The 20,840-nt window shown below is 42.2% G+C and overlaps 1 protein-coding gene across 2 annotated transcripts in view; it reads left to right on the plus strand.

Moving 5' to 3' along the window:
* Positions 1-20,840, plus strand: part of SRPX (sushi repeat containing protein X-linked) — an 82,343-nt gene that overhangs the window by 44,617 nt on the left and 16,886 nt on the right. The window contains exons 2-5 of one of the 2 annotated variants that reach the window (XM_017871406.1): positions 5,805-5,864; positions 9,862-10,053; positions 12,535-12,711; positions 19,696-19,822. In XM_017871406.1, coding sequence (XP_017726895.1) covers positions 5,805-5,864; positions 9,862-10,053; positions 12,535-12,711; positions 19,696-19,822 — 556 coding nt within the window. The remainder of the gene's footprint in view (positions 1-5,804; positions 5,865-9,861; positions 10,054-12,534; positions 12,712-19,695; positions 19,823-20,840) is intronic. The other variant, XM_017871407.1, reaches the window with a different exon arrangement.

Here is a 20,840-nt window from a genome sequence, read left to right on the forward strand (position 1 = left end):
ATATATATATATCAAGAATACGCAGGAAAGTTTTATTCATTTGTGGACCAGTTTAGATGCATACAGTTGCAAGTAACAATGCAACTCACAGCAGCTTAAATTGAAAGGATATTTATTGTTGACCTAACAAGAATTGTGGAGGTAAGACGTCTAGGTTGGTGTTGTAGTCTAGTGAGGTCATCCAAGATCCCAGGTTGTTTTTATCTATCCACTTTACCATCCTCCACTGAAAATCTTTAGTCCTGTGACGTCTCACCTTGTGGTTGCAAAATGGCTGCTCCAGCTTCAGACGTTTATCCTTACACAATAGCCTCCAAAGCTGAAAGGGAGAAAAGAGGGAAAAGTCTTCTCCTTGTGCAGTTTTCTCTTTTATCAGGAAGAAAAATCTTTCCCATAAGCTCCCTCCCCCCACCCCTAAGCAGACTTCGTTTTACTTGCCATTGTCCAATACTGGGTTACACGCTTATCCCTGGAGCAATTCCTGGCAAAGGGGAATTAATTTTTTGACTTAAAGTCATCATGGTTCATCTTTTGGGGAGGGATACATTGCTGCTGAACACAACCTGTGATCTTTTAGTAAGAAGGAAGGGGAGAATGGCTACTGGACAGGCAACCAGCAGCTTCTGCTACACATGGATTCTTCATTTTGCTTCTGTGGGACCCACTCTTGGCATACTTGTTCTCGCACTACTGAAGAAGCCATTTGCTGTTTGCCTATCAGTGATCCCAAAGCCAGCTATCTCATTTCTTTGAAACTGTAGGAGCAGAAGGCAGTAAGGCCTAGTGAAAAAAGAATGATAGATTTGAAGGCTAGGCAGACAGGATTTGAATCCCTGATTTACCGCTTACTGGCTGCATAACCTTGGACAAGTAGTTAAAGACCTTAGAGACTTGGTTTCCCTATTGATAAATCTAAAATAGTACCAACTGGCCAATGTTATTGTATAGATTTAATGAGACAGTGCATAGAAATTGCCTAGCATAGTACACATATCAAAGGCACTTAGTGTGTGTTATTTCCTTTCCCATGTGAATTCAGTTGCACAGAAATCAGATTGCATTTAGCTTAGTAGATAGACCAATTCGGAAAAAGAGTAAGTTTGACTTTAGCAGGTTTTTTTTCCTTTTTTCCTCCTTACTCATCTATGTTCACATAAAAGTCCCCTCTCTTATCTACAAAAGACTTGTGGGTAGAAAGCAGTGTGCCCTGTGTTAGGGTAGTGTCCAGTTACTAAGAGAAAGCTATAAAACCATGTATTCATTTCTTAATTGGATTTGCTTAAATATCTCTTAAGTTTAGTATAGGAAACAGAATCCTCTCTAGGTATTTTACACAAAAAAACATTTAATGCAGGAAATAAGGTACTCACAAAATTGGAAGGGCTGAAGCAATGGAAGTCAAGAAGTTGCATTAAAGGTCAAATGGCACCATGACTTCAGTCCAGATGCCAGAAACTCCTCTTATCACTCAGGCTAGGAAACTGTTGCTGCCGTGACTATCACCACTGCCAACATCACCATCTTCCCTACCACACAAAACTGATGAGGGGACAGTGGGCAGAGTTGACAACACTCACATCTGCTGAAGCCTATTTTCTGCATGAACAACTGCAGAAAAGAGTTCCTTCCCTTTGATTCCTTCCAAATCACTAAAAGTAGACCCTTTCACAACCTAGGGATAAGGGAATCTGGAAACCGTACTTTTCAACCCAATGCCAGGCTTTCTTCCGCCTTACCCATGTGAAAGCCCTCCTTATCTTACTCATCTGTGATTTTCCTGCTGGGCTATCCACCCATGTGCATTCTCTCTTCGCCCCTGTTTTCCCTTTATGCCCTGTTTGGGCTCTGACATCCTGTTCTGGCCTACCATGCCTCCCTATCCTTTCTGGTACAGATGTCTGCCTTGCTCTAAAGGTCTTAGAACTCAACTGTTCAAGAATAGAGGTTTAGGAAAGGGTAAGAGATCTCCTTGCTTTGTTAAAAATTACCATACGTATCTTTGTATTTCCCAACAATTTAGTGTTAGAAGTTTTTGAACTTTGTAAAAGGGAATCATATATATAGTATATAGTCTTCTGGGATCAACTTTGCTTACAATATTATTTTAGTTTTATTCATCCATATTGTTGTTCTCACAAATGAGCTTTGCCATCTTTTAAAATCTTTCTTAATGCATTTTTGCATTTTGGGGGTTATGTTTCATTCTTTATTCATTCAGCAGTCTATAATATTTTCCCATGTTAAGAAACTTCCTATTTATGAATGCCTCTTCAATGAACTTATTATGTGTATATGAAGGATCTACTAGACCATTTCTTTTTTTTTTTTTTTTTTTTTTTTTTTTTTGAGACGAGTCTCGCTCTGCGCCGGCTGGAGTGCCTGTGGCCGGATTTCAGCTTCACTGGCAGGCTCCGCCCTCCCGGGGGGTGTTACGCCCATTCTCCTTCCTCGGCTCCCAAGTATGCTGGGGTACAGGCACACGCCAATCTCGCGCGGTGTGTTGGTGGTGTGTTTTGTTTGCAGTAGACGGGGGTTTCGCCAGTGTTAGCCAGGAATGGTTCCCGATCTTGTCTGCGCCTTGACCGTTCGGCCTACTCCCACCGTGCTCGCGCGGTGCTGCCCAAGCCGGAGTACAGGCTTGAGCCACCGGCGCCCGGCCAATATGACCATTTCTTGTAGTTGGATATTTAAGTTAATTCCTATCTTAGAATGTGGTAGATGAAGAAAATAGAAGAAAAAAAGGCTGAGATTTTCCATGTGGCAGACTAGCTGGAAGATGGTTATTTGCTGAAATGGGAAACACTGGAGGATGCACAGATTTGGTGATAAGAAAAGGAATCTGGTTTTGAGCAGGTTGAGTGTGAGTATGGAGATATGCAGGCAACAGTTGAAGATTCTACACTGCCTTTTTAGGAGACAGTTCAAGGCTAGAAACAATGGATTTGTCATCAGTACGTGAGGAATGGTTTGAGGCAAGTATGGGAGTGAGATGGTCCAGAAAAATAGTCTGGAGATGTGTAAAGGACCAATACTGGATTCCTGGGAAATACTTATGTCCAAATGGCAGGCTGATCTAGATGTGCTGTCCAGAGAGTCTGTTTAGAAAGAAGGAAGAAAATCGGGAAACTGCCGTCATTTGGAAGCCACTGCAGAAGAGAGCTTCATGAAATGAATGGGTAGTCATTCATAGTAAATGCTGTAAATGCTGTAGACAAGTTAGCCAGAATGACAACTGAGGGCAAAATGTATGTGTGTGTGTATATGTGTGTTGGAGGGCTGGGTGGGGGGAGAAAGTTTGCTTCTCATGTATCTGTTTTCTTTTTGTTTGTTTGTTTGTTTGTTGTCTTTTTTTATTTATTTTTATTTTTTTATTATACTTTAAGTTCTAGGGTACATATGCATAACGTGCAGGTTTGTTACATATGTATACTTGTGCCATGTTGGTGTGCTGCACCCATCAACTCGTCAGCACCCATCAATTCATCATTTATATCAGGTATAACTCCCAATGCAATCCCTCCCCCCTCCCCATCCCCATGATAGGCCCCGATGTGTGATGTTCCCCTTCCCGAGTCCAAGTGATCTCATTGTTCAGTTCCCACCTATGAGTGAGAACATGCGGTGTTTGGTTTTCTGTTCTTGTGATAGTTTGCTAAGAATGATGGTTTCTAGCTGCATCCATGTCTCTACAAAGGACGCAAACTCATCCTTTTTTATGGCTGCATAGTATTCCATGGTGTGTATGTTGGAATGATTGAAGGTTTACATGCAGACATGCAGTTCAACTATTTCCTTGGGTAGATTCCTAAAAGTGGAATGACTTAATCAAAGGGTTTGAGCATAGGCTTTTGATTCACGTTGTTAGGTAGCTTTCCTGGTTTTCATGGTTTTTTGTTTTGTTTTGTTTTGTTTTTGAGATAGGTTCTCCCTATGTTATCCATGCTGTTTTTTGAACTCCTGGGCTCAAGTAATTCTCCCACCTCAGCCTCCCTAGTTTCTGAGATTACAGGCATGAGCCACTGTGCCTGGCTCCAGTGCTCATTTTTTTTATATGCAATAATGAATAGTTTGTAATTTTGTACACATCTGGGTGTGCAGAGACAGGGTGAGGAAATCTGCAGCAAAGGAGAATACAGAATTGGGCTTTTGTAGTTGTGGGTGTTTTCCTAATGGACACAGTCCAGCCCTCATCTCCTCCCCACTTTCAGTTTCCACTCTCTACATCTCTCATCCAGAACACAAGTGGAACAGGGACCATTACTCATTAGCTGCATGGGGATTTGAATAACCTCACAGTGGAGTGGTGGCAGGTAACTACAGCTAAATGCATGACCAAGATAGAGCTAACTCTAGTCATTGAATAGACTGTGAAGTCTGGAGGGAAGTTCTCTGAATTTAAGATTACAGTTTTGAAGTTTGGCACCTGCTACTACTTCAAGGATTAAGGATTTACTGCTCACTGGAATTCAATATTTAATATTCTAAAAACCATTCAGCTCCAACTTGCAAATGAGTTAAATTAAAATAATACACAGACATTCTCTCTGAGGCTGTGGTTTTATTGGTGGCAACACTCATTAAGAAATTTTACTGGCTGGGCCTGGTGGCTCATGCCTGTAATCCCAGCACTTTGTGAGGCCGAGGCAGGCAGATCATCTGAGGTCGGGAGTTCGAGACCAGCCTGACTAACATGGAGAAGCCCTGTCTCTACTAAAAATGCAAAATTAGCCAGGCATGGTGGCACATGCCTGTAATCCCAGCTACGCAGGAGGCTGAGGCAGGAGAATCGCTTGAACCCAAGAGGCGGAGGTTGCGGTGAGCCGAGATCATGCCATTGCACTCCAGCCTAGCAACAGAGCGAGACTCTGTCTCAAAAAAAAAATAAATAAATAAATAAAAATTTTACTTAAGCCATACCTTCATGAGAAGTTCTAAATAAGCACACAGTCTATTTCAGACCTCAATTCCTACAAATACTGTATACAGAAGCAATTTTGTGTTTCTTTTGTCATTAAGATAAGACTTTTTTTTTTTTTGAGACGGAGTCTTGCTCTGTCGCCCGGGCTGGAGTGCAGTGGCCGGATCTCAGCTCACTGCAAGCTCCGCCTCCCGGGTTTAAGCCATTCTCCTGCCTCAGCCTCCCGAGTAGCTGGGACTACAGGCGCCAGCCACCTCGCCCGGGTAGCTTTTTTTGTATTTTTTAGTAGAGACAGGGTTTCACCGTGTTAGCCAGGATGGTCTCGAACTCCTGACCTCGTGATCCGCCCGTCTTGGTCTCCCAAAGTGCTGGGATTACAGGCTTGAGCCACCGCGCCCGGCCAAGATAAGACATTTGATTTACCTCCTTATCTTCCATTTACATTTATTTCACAAGATGGACCTGTTTTCAGGTACCATAAACACCCAGTTCTACTGAGTTTTCTTTGACTGCTGGGGAAACTGTGGACTGTGTCTGATGCACACATTTTATTGCATCTCCCCTGGCATGAGATTCATATACATTGGCATCTTCTCAGAGTGAAGTTGACTCTCTCTATTTCCCTCTTCCAGAATTTCACTTGGCATATGGTGATTCCAAAACAGTTTGAGGCTCATTTTGATTGGTTTTTGGCAATCTCAGCTCAGCCAGTTTTACTCTGAGAGATCCCCTGTTTGTTCCTTCATGAATGGCCACAGAAGCTTTTGCTCTTGGCTCTGCGTTCTAATAGCATCTCCTGCATGGTCTGTGGAAAAGCAATGCTTTGAAATGTGCATCCCTACTATGTGGCTTTTCTTGCTGCAGTTTCTGTTCTTTTTTATTGTAGGATCGGGAGACTCACCACTAGAAGACGATGAAGTCTGGTATTCACACCCTAGATATAAAGGTGAATGCTTTGCTTGTGTGCTAATGAGGACTTGCTGATGCCAGGAGAACTTTCCTTTTTGCCCTGCAGAACAGATTGTAATAAAGTGACCAGACAACACATTTAAGTTCTAATTATCTATCAAGGAAAAGTATTTTTTTAAAAAAAAATATATATATACTCCCTTTTTTAAAAAAGGAAATAAAACAAAATGCGTTGGAAATCTCTGAAATGCTGTCTTTCAGCATCCCAATGGTCATTTTATTCTCATAAGTTTCTTTACTGTCCTCACTTCTGCAAAGGCAGCTGTAGCTGATGAAAGTGAAAATCAAGCCATGAGTTCTGCCTAATTCACACATTACAGCCAGAATCATCCAGAGTAAACCACCCAAGGTCAAATCTGGACCAAGTGCTGATAATGTACTAAGATGAATGGGGAATGAAAAAACTTGATTTTCATAAGCTCATTTCATCGTGCTCTTTCTGAGCCCAGCATGGCTCCTGAAACGGTATGTTAAAGTATGTTGCTCAAATGAAACTTAACTTAATGATAAAGAACTCCATCTCTACATATTCGCAGCAATCCACTCCCCAGCAGGTATAAAAAGCCTAAACAAGAAACTTCTATGCAGATTCAGGTAAGTAGGTCCACAAATATTTCTACTGGTGAAACATTTCTCTGAAGTTTAGGGAAACCTGGGAGAAATGAAGGTAAATTTAGAGATGCGTTCGCTCTGAATCTAGTTCCTCTTACAGGGGGGGAAGAATTTGGAAAAAAAAAAAAAAAAAAAAAAAGGTTAACAAAGTTCCACTGTGGCATTTTGCCCTGGAAATTTGTCCTAATTCCTGGGATGAGGACGTGGCCCTTGTTTGTTGTGATGTGTCTCAGATACAGGAGAATCAGGGTAGGACTGGACAGCTTTTGGCTGGAGATGTCCTTCAGTTTTCTATACAAGTCAACAATATTTCCAATATAATGACTGGTGCCTGGTGCTTATGTCCAGGTGTGCTTCCCACCACCTACCACATTTGTTTGTGACATCTGAATGCAAATACTCATTCCTACCTATAGTTTCTATCTTCATAGCCTCAGAAATTAACCAATCAAGCAAAGCACCAATATGTTAATCAGATGTTTGTGGTAAAGAAATGTTCTAATTCACAAAACTTCTCAACTATTTATGGGTTTAGATTTTTTTTCTTTGAGTCCCTTGTTGAAAAATCTTCCTAAAACACATGCATGCACAGATGACCCTTCACATCTACAGCAGGGGTTGCCTAGTACCCTCAGGTCATTGTTTTTCATGTCCATCCTCACCTCACAGCATTGCAAATGTGACAGGTAGACCAGATGGCCAAAATGTGTGCTTGCCCTAGAACTTACCCTGAATGTTTAAGAATACATTTTCTTGGGGCATTGTTTCTATTAACAGTTAAATTGCTTACTGGTAGCAATCGTTTCAGTATGTGTAAGTATATCTAAACATCATGTTGTACACTTTATACAATAAAATTTAAGTTTTATTTATTATTATTATTATTTTTTGAGATGGAGTCTCACCCTGTCACCCAGGCTGTAGTGCAGTGGTGCGATCTTGGCTCACTGTAACCTCCACCTCCCAGGTTCAAGCGATTCTCCTATCTCAGCCTCCCGAGTAGCTAGGACCTACAGGCACATGCCACCACGCCCAGCTAATTTTGTATTTTTAGTAGAGACGGGGGTTTCACTATGTTGGCCAGGCTGGTCTCAAACTCCTAACCTCAGGTGATCCACCCACCTTGGCTTCCCAAAGTGCTGGGATTATAGGCGTGAGCCACCGCACCTGGCCAAGTTTTTTTAATTTTAAAAGCTAGAGGCAAGCCATTATTAACTGAGGGTTTAGTTTTAGATCCTGAGGCCCCTGCACAGTGTCCAGCACAAAGTGTTTTTGAATTAAAATAGGAAAGAAAATTAAATGTAACCAACATTTACGACGCTCCTGGTATGTGGCAATCATGGCTTTTGATTATTTTGCTTGGAATACCATCATATATTCATACTGATTGAGTTAATTTGTGATGTATGTATAAGCAGGTCATATATATACATACAGTAGTTCCCCCTTATCTGCGGTTTCACTTTCCAAGGTTCCACTTACCTTCAGTCAACCTCAGCCCAAAAATATTAGATATTTTGAGAGAGAGATAGTACATTCACATAACTTTCATGACAGAATATTGTTATAATTGTTCTATATTATTATTAGTTGTTGTTAATCTTTTGCCATGTCTAATTTATAAATTAAACTTCATCATAGGTATGTTTGTATAAGAAAAAAAACAGTATATATGACGTTGAGTACTATCCAAGGCTTCAGGTATCCAATATCCCCCGTGGGCAAAGGGGGAGTACCGTATATCACAAATATGTGTAGTACATACAGATTATATCTGTAAACCCTTAGAGGAAGGAAACTTTATTCAAGGAAGTTCTTTAGGCCTTGTGTGAGCTCCTGCAAGTTTATATCCACATGGTCAAATTTAATCAGCTCTAGTTAAGCCTTCAGGACATCACTTTTACCTAGGAAGTCCAGGGAAGTTTACTTGAGTCTTGAGTTTAGGACTCACTTGCAGCTGTCTGCAAAACATTATATGATGAAAGTATTAGCCAGGCCAGGCACGGTGGTGCGTGCCTGTAGTTCCAGCTACTTGGGAAGCTGAGACAGGAGGATCACTTGAGCCTAGGAGGCCGAGACTGCAGTGAGCGATGATCATGCCACTACACTCCAGTCTGGGTGACAGAGTGAGACCCTGTTTCTAAAAAAGAAAAAAAGAAGAGAAAGTATTAGCCGAAGGAAATGTGAAGGCAAAAGTAAAACAGTGGTCTATGCATAAGACGTGGCCAGAACTGTTGGTTTTTGTAACTGAGAGGCAGTTGGAGGCATATCCTCAGAAGAGAATTCCTGGAAAAGTAAAACAGGGTCTGTCCTCCTTCCTGGCCACATGATGGCGGTCTTACCTCACTCACTGACAGCTCAGGTGCTGGGTGGAGTGATGAGCCAGGCAGCTGCAGGGAAGGGGCTCCTATTCATAGCATTGAGAGCCTGGCAGACTTTAGTGAACTCCTCACTGTTCCCCATCGACTGTGGGACATTGGGGTAGTGGCTACTGTAGGAACTTATCCACCAGGGAGTTAGTGTTGCCCTTATATTTTGTGGATCTCAAAGATAACATTTCAAAAGCACAGCAGGGAAGTTCTGATTTATTCATTTCATCCTAGCTGTGCTTTGGGCAACTATGAGACCAAAATCAAAACACCTGCAACTTTGTCATCTGGGGAGGGTGTCACCCTGTTACCTAAATGGGGCATAACTGGGGACACTTCCCTATGCAGAGCAATTGTTCTTTGACTTTAGGCCAAATTTATATATTATTGCAAAAACCTGGAAATTGTAGCATCATTTAGATTAATGCCAGTATTACAACATTTTAGAGAGAATGTGCATACAGCCTAGAAGAAATGCAAATTAACCAATTATTGAATCCCCGCCACTATGTAGGACATCAATTGCTCTCAAAAGAATTATTTATCTAAAAAATAAAAATAAAAAATCTTGTGTATCTAGTTAAGGGAAATACTAAAAAAGAACAAGCATTTATTGAACATACACTGTGTGCTAGGCACCGGGCTAGCTGCTTGATATGCAATTTTTATTTAGTCCTTATAACAGCACTATGGCATAAGTATAGTTATTGATTCAGAGAGGTTAGCTAACTTGTCTAAGATCACACAGTTAGTTATAGAGGAACTCAGATTCATGTTCAGATATATCCGACACTTAGTCCCATGATTATAACTTCCCTACCCAGAGACACCTAAGAAAACATGGGGCACTAATTGAAGGTCCACAATTTGGAATGTAGCCAGCCTGGGACAGTGAGAGTAAGGGGACACATTTTCTGAAAGTGTCATTTCGTATTTATCTCTTTTGTTTCTGCTACTCGTATTTATCTCCTCTTTTGTTTCTGCTACTTGTAGATACCCCGTGGTGCTCCCCCATCAAGGTGAAGTATGGGGATGTGTACTGCAGGGCCCCTCAAGGAGGATACTACAAAACAGCCCTGGGAACCAGGTGTGACATTCGCTGCCAGAAGGGCTACGAGCTGCATGGCTCTTCGCTACTGATCTGCCAGTCAAACAAACGATGGTCTGACAAAGTCATCTGCAAACGTGAGTAGGCCAGCTCTGTGTTGGGTCCTCAGAGATGACCAGAGCCAATGTTCTTTTGCTCCAAGATTGAGGATTTTCACTGAACACTGATGAGGAAAATTCTCTTTATGAGCAGGGGGACAACAGGGGGGTTCTAAAGATGTGGTGGAAGTGAGATGGCTCCTCTCAGAGAGAATGATATGATCAGCTGTTTGAGAAAAGGGGAGAGAAGATCATTGTTCAGAAGATGAGTTACTTTTGTTCAGTTAGTGATGGATCCTGAAGAGGCATTGGGGATTTAGAAACAAATAAGACACACATGGGTCCTGCCATGAAGAGGCTCTAGCAAGGCAGAGGTGTCAACTGAGAGATAAGTACAAGAAGGAGCCGGGCGCGGTACTCCAAGCCTGTAATCCCAGCACTCAGCACTTTGGGAGGCCGAGACGAGCGGATCACGAGGGTCAGGAGATCGAAACATTCCTGCTAACCATGGTGAAACCCTGTCTCTACTACAAAAATACAAAAAAACTGTAAAAAACCTAGCGGGCGACGGTGGCAGGGCCTGTAGGGTCCAGCTACCGGGGAGGCTGAGCAGCGGAGAATGGTGTGAATCCCGGGGGAGGCGGAGCCTTGCAGCTGAGCTGGAGATCCAGATCAATGCACTCCAGCCTGGCGCGGGACAGAGCGAGACTCCGTCTCAAAAAAAAAAAAAAAAGTACAAGAAGGGTACTAAGTCAGTAGCAGATTAAAGAAGTGCTCTCCCAGCCGGGCGTGGTGACTCATGCCTGTAATCCCAGCACTTTGGGAGGCTGAGGCGGGTGGGTTGCCTGAGTTCAGGAGTTCGAGACCAGCCTGAGCAACACGGTGAAACTCTGTCTCTACTAAAATACATAAAATTAGCCGGGTGTAGCGGCATGGGCCTATAATCCCAGCTACTCAGGAGGCTGAGAAAGGAGAATTGCTAGAACCCGAGAGGTGGAGGTTGTAGTGAGCCAAGATGGTGCCACTGCACTCCAACCTGGGTGACAGAGGGAGACTCCGTCTCTAAAAAAAAAAAAAAAAAAAAAAAAGAAGTGTTCTTCCAAGGAGTGGGGCTTAGGGAGGCAGGAAAGAGTCACAGAAGAAGTGATGCTTATTTATGAAAGTGAGTGTGCCTCAGGGGAGAAGATTAGAGGAGCAGCGTTTCAGGGGCTGGCTTTTAGCTTCATGACAAGTCATACCTCATTTGGAAAACTGCAAGTGGTACAGCATTGTTGAAGCACACTTCAGATGTCTTTGGTATTCAAAACAGCCACCACTTTTTGAGCACTTATGGTTTGCCAACAATTTCACATACATTTGATTTTTACAGTAACAGTATCAATATGGGTGTCATTACGTTAACTTCATTGTCGGGGAAACCGAGGTTTCAAGGCTGCAGCCATGTCATCAAGACTATGCAGACTCTGCAACTGGGTGACTATAGTGGACAATCCGCTCTACCCAGATCTCCTCAATGCCTTTTCCTAGTTGTGTGTATCCAGTACCCAGCTTCTGAGTACTTGGCTCTTAAAGACTTGCAACTTCAACCTATTCAGAAGACTGCTCCTTCAGACGACTGCTCCCGCTCTCTCGCTCTCTCTCTCTCTCTCTCTCTCTCTCTCTCTCTCTGTCTCTCTCTCTCACTCTCGTTCTCTTTTCACAAGAGAGAGCATCTCCTGCGAGCAGCCTGTAGCTGCCCAGTGACTGACTGGTAAAGAATTCTGAAAGCCCAGCTTCCTTGCCTGGGGGCAGGGCAGAATGAGCTGTCATTCACACTCCAGAGCTTCCCTGTGGGATCAGGCTGCTGCTGACTTTGCCTGAGATCTCATGTTGCCTGGCTTTCTCCCCTTCCCTGTTCTGCTTTCCTCACCCCCTCACTAGTCTCCCTGGGAGCACTTTCTTACTAAACCTCATGCACATAAATCTGTATCTCAGAATCAGCTTCTGGGAAGCTCAACCTAAGATAGTGGCTTAGCTGGGTTGCCAACCCAAGCCAGTGTGATATGAAACTTTGTCTCTTCTGTGTGACATAAAACCATCTGTTGTTTCTTAAATTCCATTTTATTTATTTATTTATTTATTTATTTAGACAGAGTTTTGTTCTTGTTGCCCAGGCTGGAGTTCTATGGCGCAATCTCGGCACGCCGCAACCTCCGCCTCCTAGGTCCAAGCCATCCTCCTGCCTCAGCCTCCCGGGTAGCTGGGATTACAGGCACGCACCACCATGCCTGGCTAATTTTGTACTTTTAGTAGAGATGGGGTTTCTCCATGTTGGTCAGGCTGGTCTCGAACTCCCGAACTCAGGTGATCCACCTGCCTCGTCCTCCCAAAGTGCTGGGATTACAGGTGTGAGCCACTGTGCCCAGCCTTGTTATATTTAAATTAACTTTTCACCCCATGCTTTCAGTTTCTAGACTCTGAAACGAAACTCTATAGACAAAAACTAAGAAATGCTGAATATCTGATTTTTCTCATTTTCAGAAAAGCGATGTCCTACCCTTGCCATGCCAGCAAATGGAGGGTTTAAGTGTGTAGATGGTGCCTACTTTAACTCCCGGTGTGAGTATTACTGTTCACCAGGATACACGTTGAAAGGGGAGCGGACCGTTACATGTATGGACAACAAGGCCTGGAGCGGTCGGCCAGCCTCCTGTGTGGGTAAGAAAATGCCACAGCCCTCAAGAGGCACTTGCTTTGGGAGGAGCAGGGGGTGTTCGTATCGTGGATTGTAAAGGGAGCATCACTATTCCTCCTGTAAGGCCTAAGCATGCAACTTTGCTTTCAGTAGCATCACTGGTTCTCTGGCTCAGCCCTAAATCTAACCTCAGTGTTTATCCTGGAACTGACTTCATAGCGGATGGTTTCCATCTGACTTTTGTCTTTTTCTTGGTTTGCTATTGAGGCAACTGCAGGCTGGCAGAGATGTGGCATACACCTGCCGATTTTAGTTCAGGGGCCTGAGCAAAGTTATTGACACTATAGGGACAGTCCAGTAGAGAATATCTATGTGTCTTTCAGCCCCAGTGTACTTCCTTTGTCATTGACTCCGGTGGTCAGTAAGCACTCAATTTGTTCAGCTGGAAGGGATTTGGATATTTTGCCTCTGGGTGTGTTGGGCAGTGAGTGGTTCCCATGGTGTGGTCCTGGGAGCAGAAGCAGCAGTAGCATCCCCTGGGAACTGTTTAGAAATGCAAATTTTCACCAACCCACCCCTACCACCTGCTGAGTCAGAAACTTTAGGGGTCAGACCCAGCACTTTGTTTCTTAATGAGCATTCCAGGGATTGTGAAGCACTCAAATAAAGAGCCACTGACCTAAGGCACTGCTTCTCAAACTTTACTGTGCAGCGAAGTCCTCTAGGGACCTTGGGAAAAATGCAGATTTAAATTCAGCAGGTCTGGGGTAGGGCCCAGGATTCTGCTAAACGATGCTTTAGGGCAAAGTTTCTGAACCTCAGCATGATGGACATTTGGGGCCAAATAATTCTTCGTTGTGGAGCCCTGTTTTTTTGTTTGCAGGATGTTTAGCAGAATCCTTGGATTTTATTCAGTAACTGCCAGTAACACTGCCCACAGGGGGCACCTCACAGATGTTGCTTTCAGTGTCCTCCCTGTGATTTGGTATGTGCATAGCTCTTCAAAACAAACCAAAAAGAAAATTGAATCTACTCCCTCATATTGGAAGGGGCAGAGGTGATGGTGGGAGGAGAGAAGCTCTAAAATCTTTCTGCTAAGCAAGCTTTGGCAGAGTACTCTAGGGATCATACTGTTGAAATTTCCAGATTGTGTGCAACAATGGAAAGAAAATGCTGATTGTTCTAAAAAAGCAACAGCATGTCTTAAGCTGGACCAGATGGGCCTGGAACCTTCCCAGAGGGAGAGAGAATGAACCCCGAATTCAGGAGATTCATATTACAGTTTGTCAGGACAAGGTTCAGGCATATTTGGGAGAAGGAGGATTATACATGCAATTAGGTAGGAGTGACAAAAAGGGGTAGAGCGATCCACAAGAGAGCCTAGAGCTCCCAGGAAAACAGAGAGAAATGGGCAAAGCAAGCAGGCAATTCTTTCTTTGATTTTCATGACAAACAAGCTGAGGTTTGTCCCCAGTGAATTTTATTCTAGGGATATCATTTATTTTTTTGGCTTTAATATATTAAAATAGTTTAATAAATTTGTTTTGTGTTGGCAGGGGTAGGGGTCCTTGAGTGTAACTCAGAACTTCAACCTATTTTAGGAGCTGACACATAGTGGCTAGGTAGTTCCCAGATTTCCACACAGCCTTCAACAGTCTTGGCCAGAGCTGTGCTGAGTGGTGAGAAAGTTGTCCCAGTTCTCTTCTAGACTGCAAGGGAAGAGAGAAGACTGGGCTTACTTTTGACTCTGAGGTGGTCAGTTCTGTGGTCTGGCTAATTTGAAGGTGCCACAAGTTAAAATTAATTCTCTTACACAGACCATACTCTGGCAATGGGCTGAAATTCATGGTTATTTCAGAAACAGATATAGATAAAAATAAGTCAATGTAGGAGGGAAAAAAATACTGCAAATTGCAGGAGGGTAAACTCTTTGAAGAGCCACAACATCCATTGATCTGGAAGAAAATAAACCTTAGAATGTAACCACTATTGTTTTGGGGGGATATTTTTCTTTCCATTTTAGTTATTTTGGTTATGTTAGCATTTAGATAGAACAATGGATAGTTGGAATCACAAGTCCTCATGTAGTGACCATATTTTGAGTAGACACATGATCTCTCCTTTAGACCAGCACTTCTTCCTAGGCCAAAACAGGAAGAAAACAAATTAAAGATACTTTAAAAACCATGGACAATGAAAAACCAGCAAAGGTCTTTTGACATGCAGAGAGTATCCATTTAAAATTGCTTTAACAAAAGACAATGTACAAACTTTCCTTTTTGCCTCGCTGAACGGATTGTAATAAAGTAACCAGACAGCACATTTAAATTCTAATTCTCTATCAAGGAAAACATATTTTTAAATAAATATATATGCTCCCTTATTTTTTTGTTTTCTACAGAGTAGAATAGGTGGAGATTTATTAACACAAATGAAATTCTGGAATAAAAAATTTCGGAGATGTAATATATGGAAATTGATGGCATACGTTTCTCGTGTCCCAGCTGTCTCACAGCTGGTTTACCCAATGACCCATAGGAATAGGATCATTGCATTATTGCTGGGCTGCATTGCGTTGTTCAGTTGATGCAAACATCAGTAGGGCTAAGAATAAATGTATCCATGCATTGTTGCAAATGATGTTAAATTGTGCTAAATTCTTCCTGGGTTGACAAGTACACATTCTTTTGCAAACTTTCAGAGGCTAGTTTCAGTGTCAAAGCAACTTGATTGATTGAGATACGGATTCACTTTTTCCCTTACATGATTTGTTAGTACAAACAGAACAGGTCAACTTTTAGTGGCCCTCTCTAATATAAATGTATCACCAATGAATTTTTATTTGGGCTTCTTTCTTGTGAAGATGTTGACTTTTAGAGATGAGGTCTCATTATGTTGCCCAGGCTAGCCTCTTGCTATGTCGTCCAGGCTGGTCTTGAACTCCCGGGCTCAAGTGATCCTCCCACATCAGCCTCCTGAGTGACTGGGGCTACAGGCATGAGCCACCACACCCGGCTATGATCATGACTTTTAAATGTGGATTTCATTGCCTCCCTTCTTGCCTCTTTTGTCTGTTTTGGAAAGTTCTCTGGATTTTTGTATGGTGCCAAACAGAGGAAACCACTTCCCAGAGCCATCCACAGAGATTACACTCTGGCTGGGGGAAGCAAACAACTGGGTGACTTTTCAATGGCCAGATTTGTTCTGCATTTGGCAGTCACTCGCTTCCTATGCCCCCTTGAAAAGAACTCTTTCTTTCTCTGTCACCAAACTCAAACTATTTTATATTTGCATCAGTGATCTGTTGCTGCACAACAGACCACCCAAAACTTAGTGGTTCCAAACAACTATGTTATTGCTCAAAGATTCTATGGGTTGGAAAGTTGGGCAGAGCTTTGTGGGGACAGCTTATCTCTGCTGTGTGTGGTAATGGCTGAGGTGACCAAGTGGAGCTGGAGGATTCAAGATGGCTTCACTCACAGGTCTGGTACCTCAGTTGGGAAAAGTTGTACTGACTGGGGTCTGGCTGACTCTCTTTCTCTCTCTCTCATTTATAATTTCTCATCCTGACTACATGGCCTCTCCAGTCAATTGGACTTCTTTAGATGGCAGCTGACTTTTAACATAGTGAAAGCAGAAGGCACCAGATTCTTTGAGGGCCTGGGTCTGGAACTGGCACAGGGTCGCTTCCCTTGCATTTTATTGTTATCTGTTGGCCAAGACATTGTCCTTTTGAACCTCTTCCTTCTTTCCACTACGTACCTGGTTAGATGTGTCAAGGATTTCCAAGTAAATAGTTCAGCTTCAGCTGAGTGCTGGTGGCTCACACCTGTCATCCCAGCACTTTGGGAGGCTAAGGCAGGCAGATTGCTTGAGCCCAGGAGTTCAAGACTAGCCTAGGCAACATGGCAAAACCTTGTCTCTACAAAAATAAGTGAATAAATAAAAAAATGATAAATAAATAATAAAAAAATTAGCCAGGCATGGTGGTGCATGCCTGTAATCCCAGCTACTTGGGAGGCTGAAACGGAAGGATCACATGAGTCTGGGAGGTCAAGGCTGCAGTGAGTTGATATTGTGCCACTGCACTCCAGTCTGGGTGACAGAGTGAGACCCTGTCTCAAAAAAAAAAATCCACCTTCTTAGATAAATAGTAGTTGATACAATGCAATATATTTGTTTCTCATATTTTATATGCACAGAGAAAACTAGAGCACAGAGAAGGGAGACAGTTTGTCAGATGTCTCCAATGAATAAGGCAGAGCACAGAGGCCAGAATTTTCACTGAAGGTTTCAAGATTTTTATAAATTGCAGGCATCCTAATTCAACAGGGAATAGTAATTATGTTTCTATAGTAACTTTGTTCCTTTCATTCATGGAAATATATAACTTATAAAATGCTATTGGGGCCAAATCTGGGTAATAACAGACTTAGGTCTCTGGGGCATCAGCTGAAGGGCAGACCAGCTGGTCTCATCAGCTGAGAGAGAAGGCAGCTGCTTGAGAATGTGTCAGGATCAAGTCCTGTGGAGGCTCTTCAAGAGTTCATGGGGAAGCTATGACAGGCCATCACAAAACCGTATGTGTGCAAAGGTTGGCGGAAAACACTAGGTCAGCAGCAGGCAGACACACAAAAGGGTTTGGTTTATTAAAATAACTTCAAAATATGTAATGGCATTTAAAAATCCCAGACCACAAAGAAATTCCAAAAGAGAGGAAATGCTTCTTCACAATCTATAAATGGGGACGCTAATAACACTGCTTAGTCTAATGGATGGTTGTGCAAATTCAGTAAACTAATATAGGGAAGATACTTAGCATGGGGTGGGCATGTAGGAAGGATTCCTCCAACATTAGTTATTATTTGTAATGATTTATTTCTTCTTGTTTCTTCTTTGGAAGAACACTGTTTCTGAAAAGCTTGGCCAGTTCAGCTGATCATTATTAGCTAGAGATAAGCTGGCTTTGGGAAACTCTGAGATTCTTCACCCAGATAACCTATCTTGGAGCCTGTGTTCTTACACTGTTAGTACATCTAGATACAGAAAACAAACAACAATGTATCACCCAGACATTTAGTTTACCTGACGGACACTAAGTTGCTTTTCACTCTGACCATGCTGCTCCAAGAAAATACGGTAAGACAATGTAATTTTACAGTGAAATCTATATGCTAATAAATATACTTTCTATAATGTAATTGCCAGCTATATTTGACCAGCAGGGGGCAGTCATTATATACTTGTCTTTCTGTGAAATGTTCATCTGAATTATAAGTTTATCTTCTCTCACCTATCATAGTAAAAAATTAAATTATTTTTCAAAAAACTTAGCAACTGAGAATAGACATCTTGAATGCATTTAAGGCATCTTCCATTTCATCATAGTATTTGTATACTTTATTTTATCAATTCTGAGAAGCATATTTTTTCTACCTTTTAATATCCCCGAAATATGGATGCATTTCACAATTAGGAGTGACTTAGATTCAACAAAATATGGTGGTTATTCAATTTAGGATTGGTGCATTAAGGCTGTTAAGTTCACACCCCACTGAAGCATGACATAGAATGAAAATGAATTTGGATAGCTGAAGGCAAAATTGTTTAATAAGTTATTCATAACTTCTTACCCTAAATAAAATGAGAAATTATTAGACAAGACACAGGAGAAAGTATATAAAGAATTTTACTTGGTGCATTTAGTCTCTCAAAGACATCTGTCATTCAGAATCAAAAGGACATTTAACTTTCATTAAGGCCGTAATAGCACTTAATACTTATCAGTTGATATGTAAAGTAACGTGAAGCTGAATGTCCTTAATTTGCTATGCCCTCTTTAAATACATTCTCTACCTGTTCAGAAACATTAAGTAGAATTTGCAGAAATTTGAACTTCCTCCTGTGATTTCACTTCAGCTATAAGATGAAATACAACCCAGTGTAGAGTTGACATCTCATTTACTTTGAGCCCTCATTAACCACCCATCCTTGTTATGACTATTGAGGCAGAATTCCTATTACCACATAGAGAAACTACTTGAAGAAATTTGGGAGGCTTTTGGAGGTCCAGAGCCACAGTAAAACTGCTGTCCCAGAACACAAAACCATAAGTGTAGTTCAGTAGCAGTTCAAGGGGAGAATGGACCCAGACAGACCATTGCCTATTTTAAGATATTAAGCAATATGTTGATAATAGATAGCAGAAAGAGAGAGAGAACTTGTTCTGGTGGCAAGTGCCCTGACTTAGATTATAATTCACAGTGCCATTATCTACATGTGTGGTCTTAAATAAATCACTGAATTTCTTTGAGCCTCAGTTTGCACATCTGTAAAATGAGAAAATTGGGCGGCTCCTCTATACCTCCATAGCATTCACTTTTACCTTGCCTGGGGCATTGCCATTTTCTACCTCATGTTATATTTCATGTGTGGTAATGTAATCCCCCCAGTACATGGCAAATTCCCTGAAATGTCAGGAGCACATGATTCTCTTGCCTTTGTGCACCTCCAACCCCAGCAGTTGGAATGAAGCCTTGGATGAGATTGGTACTCATGAAAAATTTATTGCCTTGAATTGAATCTGACTAGATGATAGCTAGAGTGCCTTTCTCTAATATTCCATGATGCTGTCCTCAAAGCAGGAAGTACTCACTAAAACCAAATGACTTCTAGTTTCAGCTGAGTAACTGCCATGTGGCCATCAGTAGGCAGAATTTGGAAGCATGGGGAGGAAAGGCTGTAACTAATGAATTACCCACAGGACACCTCGCAAGGCCAGTTGATTGCAGATTTAGCCCTGCACATGTGAGTATTTAAACAATCTTCAAAACTTAGCAGGAGAGTAAAAGCATTATGAAGGGAGAAAAGGGGAATATATAGGGTGAACAAACTCTTTGAAAATGGAGAATACCCAGAGGCTTTGGTATTTTAAACTTTGGGTCTTGAACCCTAGTTTGACTAGATATTTCTTGATGATGATGAGAATGTTTTGGCTATATTTTCAGATATGGAGCCTCCTAGAATCAAGTGCCCAAGTGTGAAAGAACGCATTGCAGAACCCAACAAACTGACAGTCCGGGTGTCCTGGGAGACACCCGAAGGAAGAGACACAGCAGATGGCATTCTTACTGAGTAAGTGAAACTTGGCAGATAAAATGATGTTGTCTCTTTTATGTGAGATGTTTGCTACCCAGAGTAGGGGAGTGTATATATGCTAGTCTGTGTATGCTTTCAGATGTGGTCCGCATGGTCACTACCTAATATACTATATATGTTACCTATGTATTTGTTGATTGCCTGTCTCTATTATAATATGTTCACTGCTATGTCCTTAATGCCCAGAACTGTGTCTAGCACATAGTTAGCACTCAGTAAATCCTTACTGAAGGAAAAAAGAGAAATAAGGGGTGGTGAATGATGTGATTATTATGCATTGCATGCTTGTATCAAAGCATCTTGGCTGGGTGTGGTGGCTCATGCCTGTAATCCCAGCACTTTGTGAGGACGAGGCAGGTGGATCACCTGAGGTCAGGAGTTTGAGACCAGCTTGACCAACATGGTGAAACCCTCTCTCTACTAAAAATACAAAAATTAGGCAGGTGTGGTGGCACACACCTGTAATCCCAGCTACTCGGGAGGCTGAGGCAAGAGAACCGCTTGAACCCATGAAGCTGAGGTTACAGTGAGCCAAGATTGTGCCACTGTGCTCCAGCCTGGGTGACAGAGTGAGACGCCATCTCAAAAAATTTTAAAAAAATCTCGTGTACCCCATAAATACATATACCTACTACATACTCACAAAAATTAAAAATAAAAAAAATTTAAAAGAAGGGGTGGTGAGAAGGGAAGGAGGAACAGAAGGGGAAAGAGGAAGCCAGTTGGTTAATTTAGGGATAGAGTAACCCGCATTGCCTGCCCAGGCAGACCCTACTCATGCCCCCAGGCCATGACCTGCACTGGGAAGCCATCTGTGTCTCCCAGGTGGTGCCAGAGGCTGCCGCTCTTGTGCTCTGTGAGTACAGTTTGGTGCAGAACTTTTCAAACCCTTGTTTTTTGGCTGTATTTATCTCTTTCAAAGCTTTTTAATTTCTTTTTAAAACTCCTGACCATATCAGAAGCTTACAGATGCTTATTTTAAAAAAGGGAAGGT

The sequence above is a fragment of the Rhinopithecus bieti genome, unplaced genomic scaffold (genome assembly GCF_001698545.2).
Source record: "Rhinopithecus bieti isolate Rb0 unplaced genomic scaffold, ASM169854v2 scaffold_6785, whole genome shotgun sequence".
NCBI classification, from domain to species: domain Eukaryota; kingdom Metazoa; phylum Chordata; class Mammalia; order Primates; family Cercopithecidae; genus Rhinopithecus; species Rhinopithecus bieti.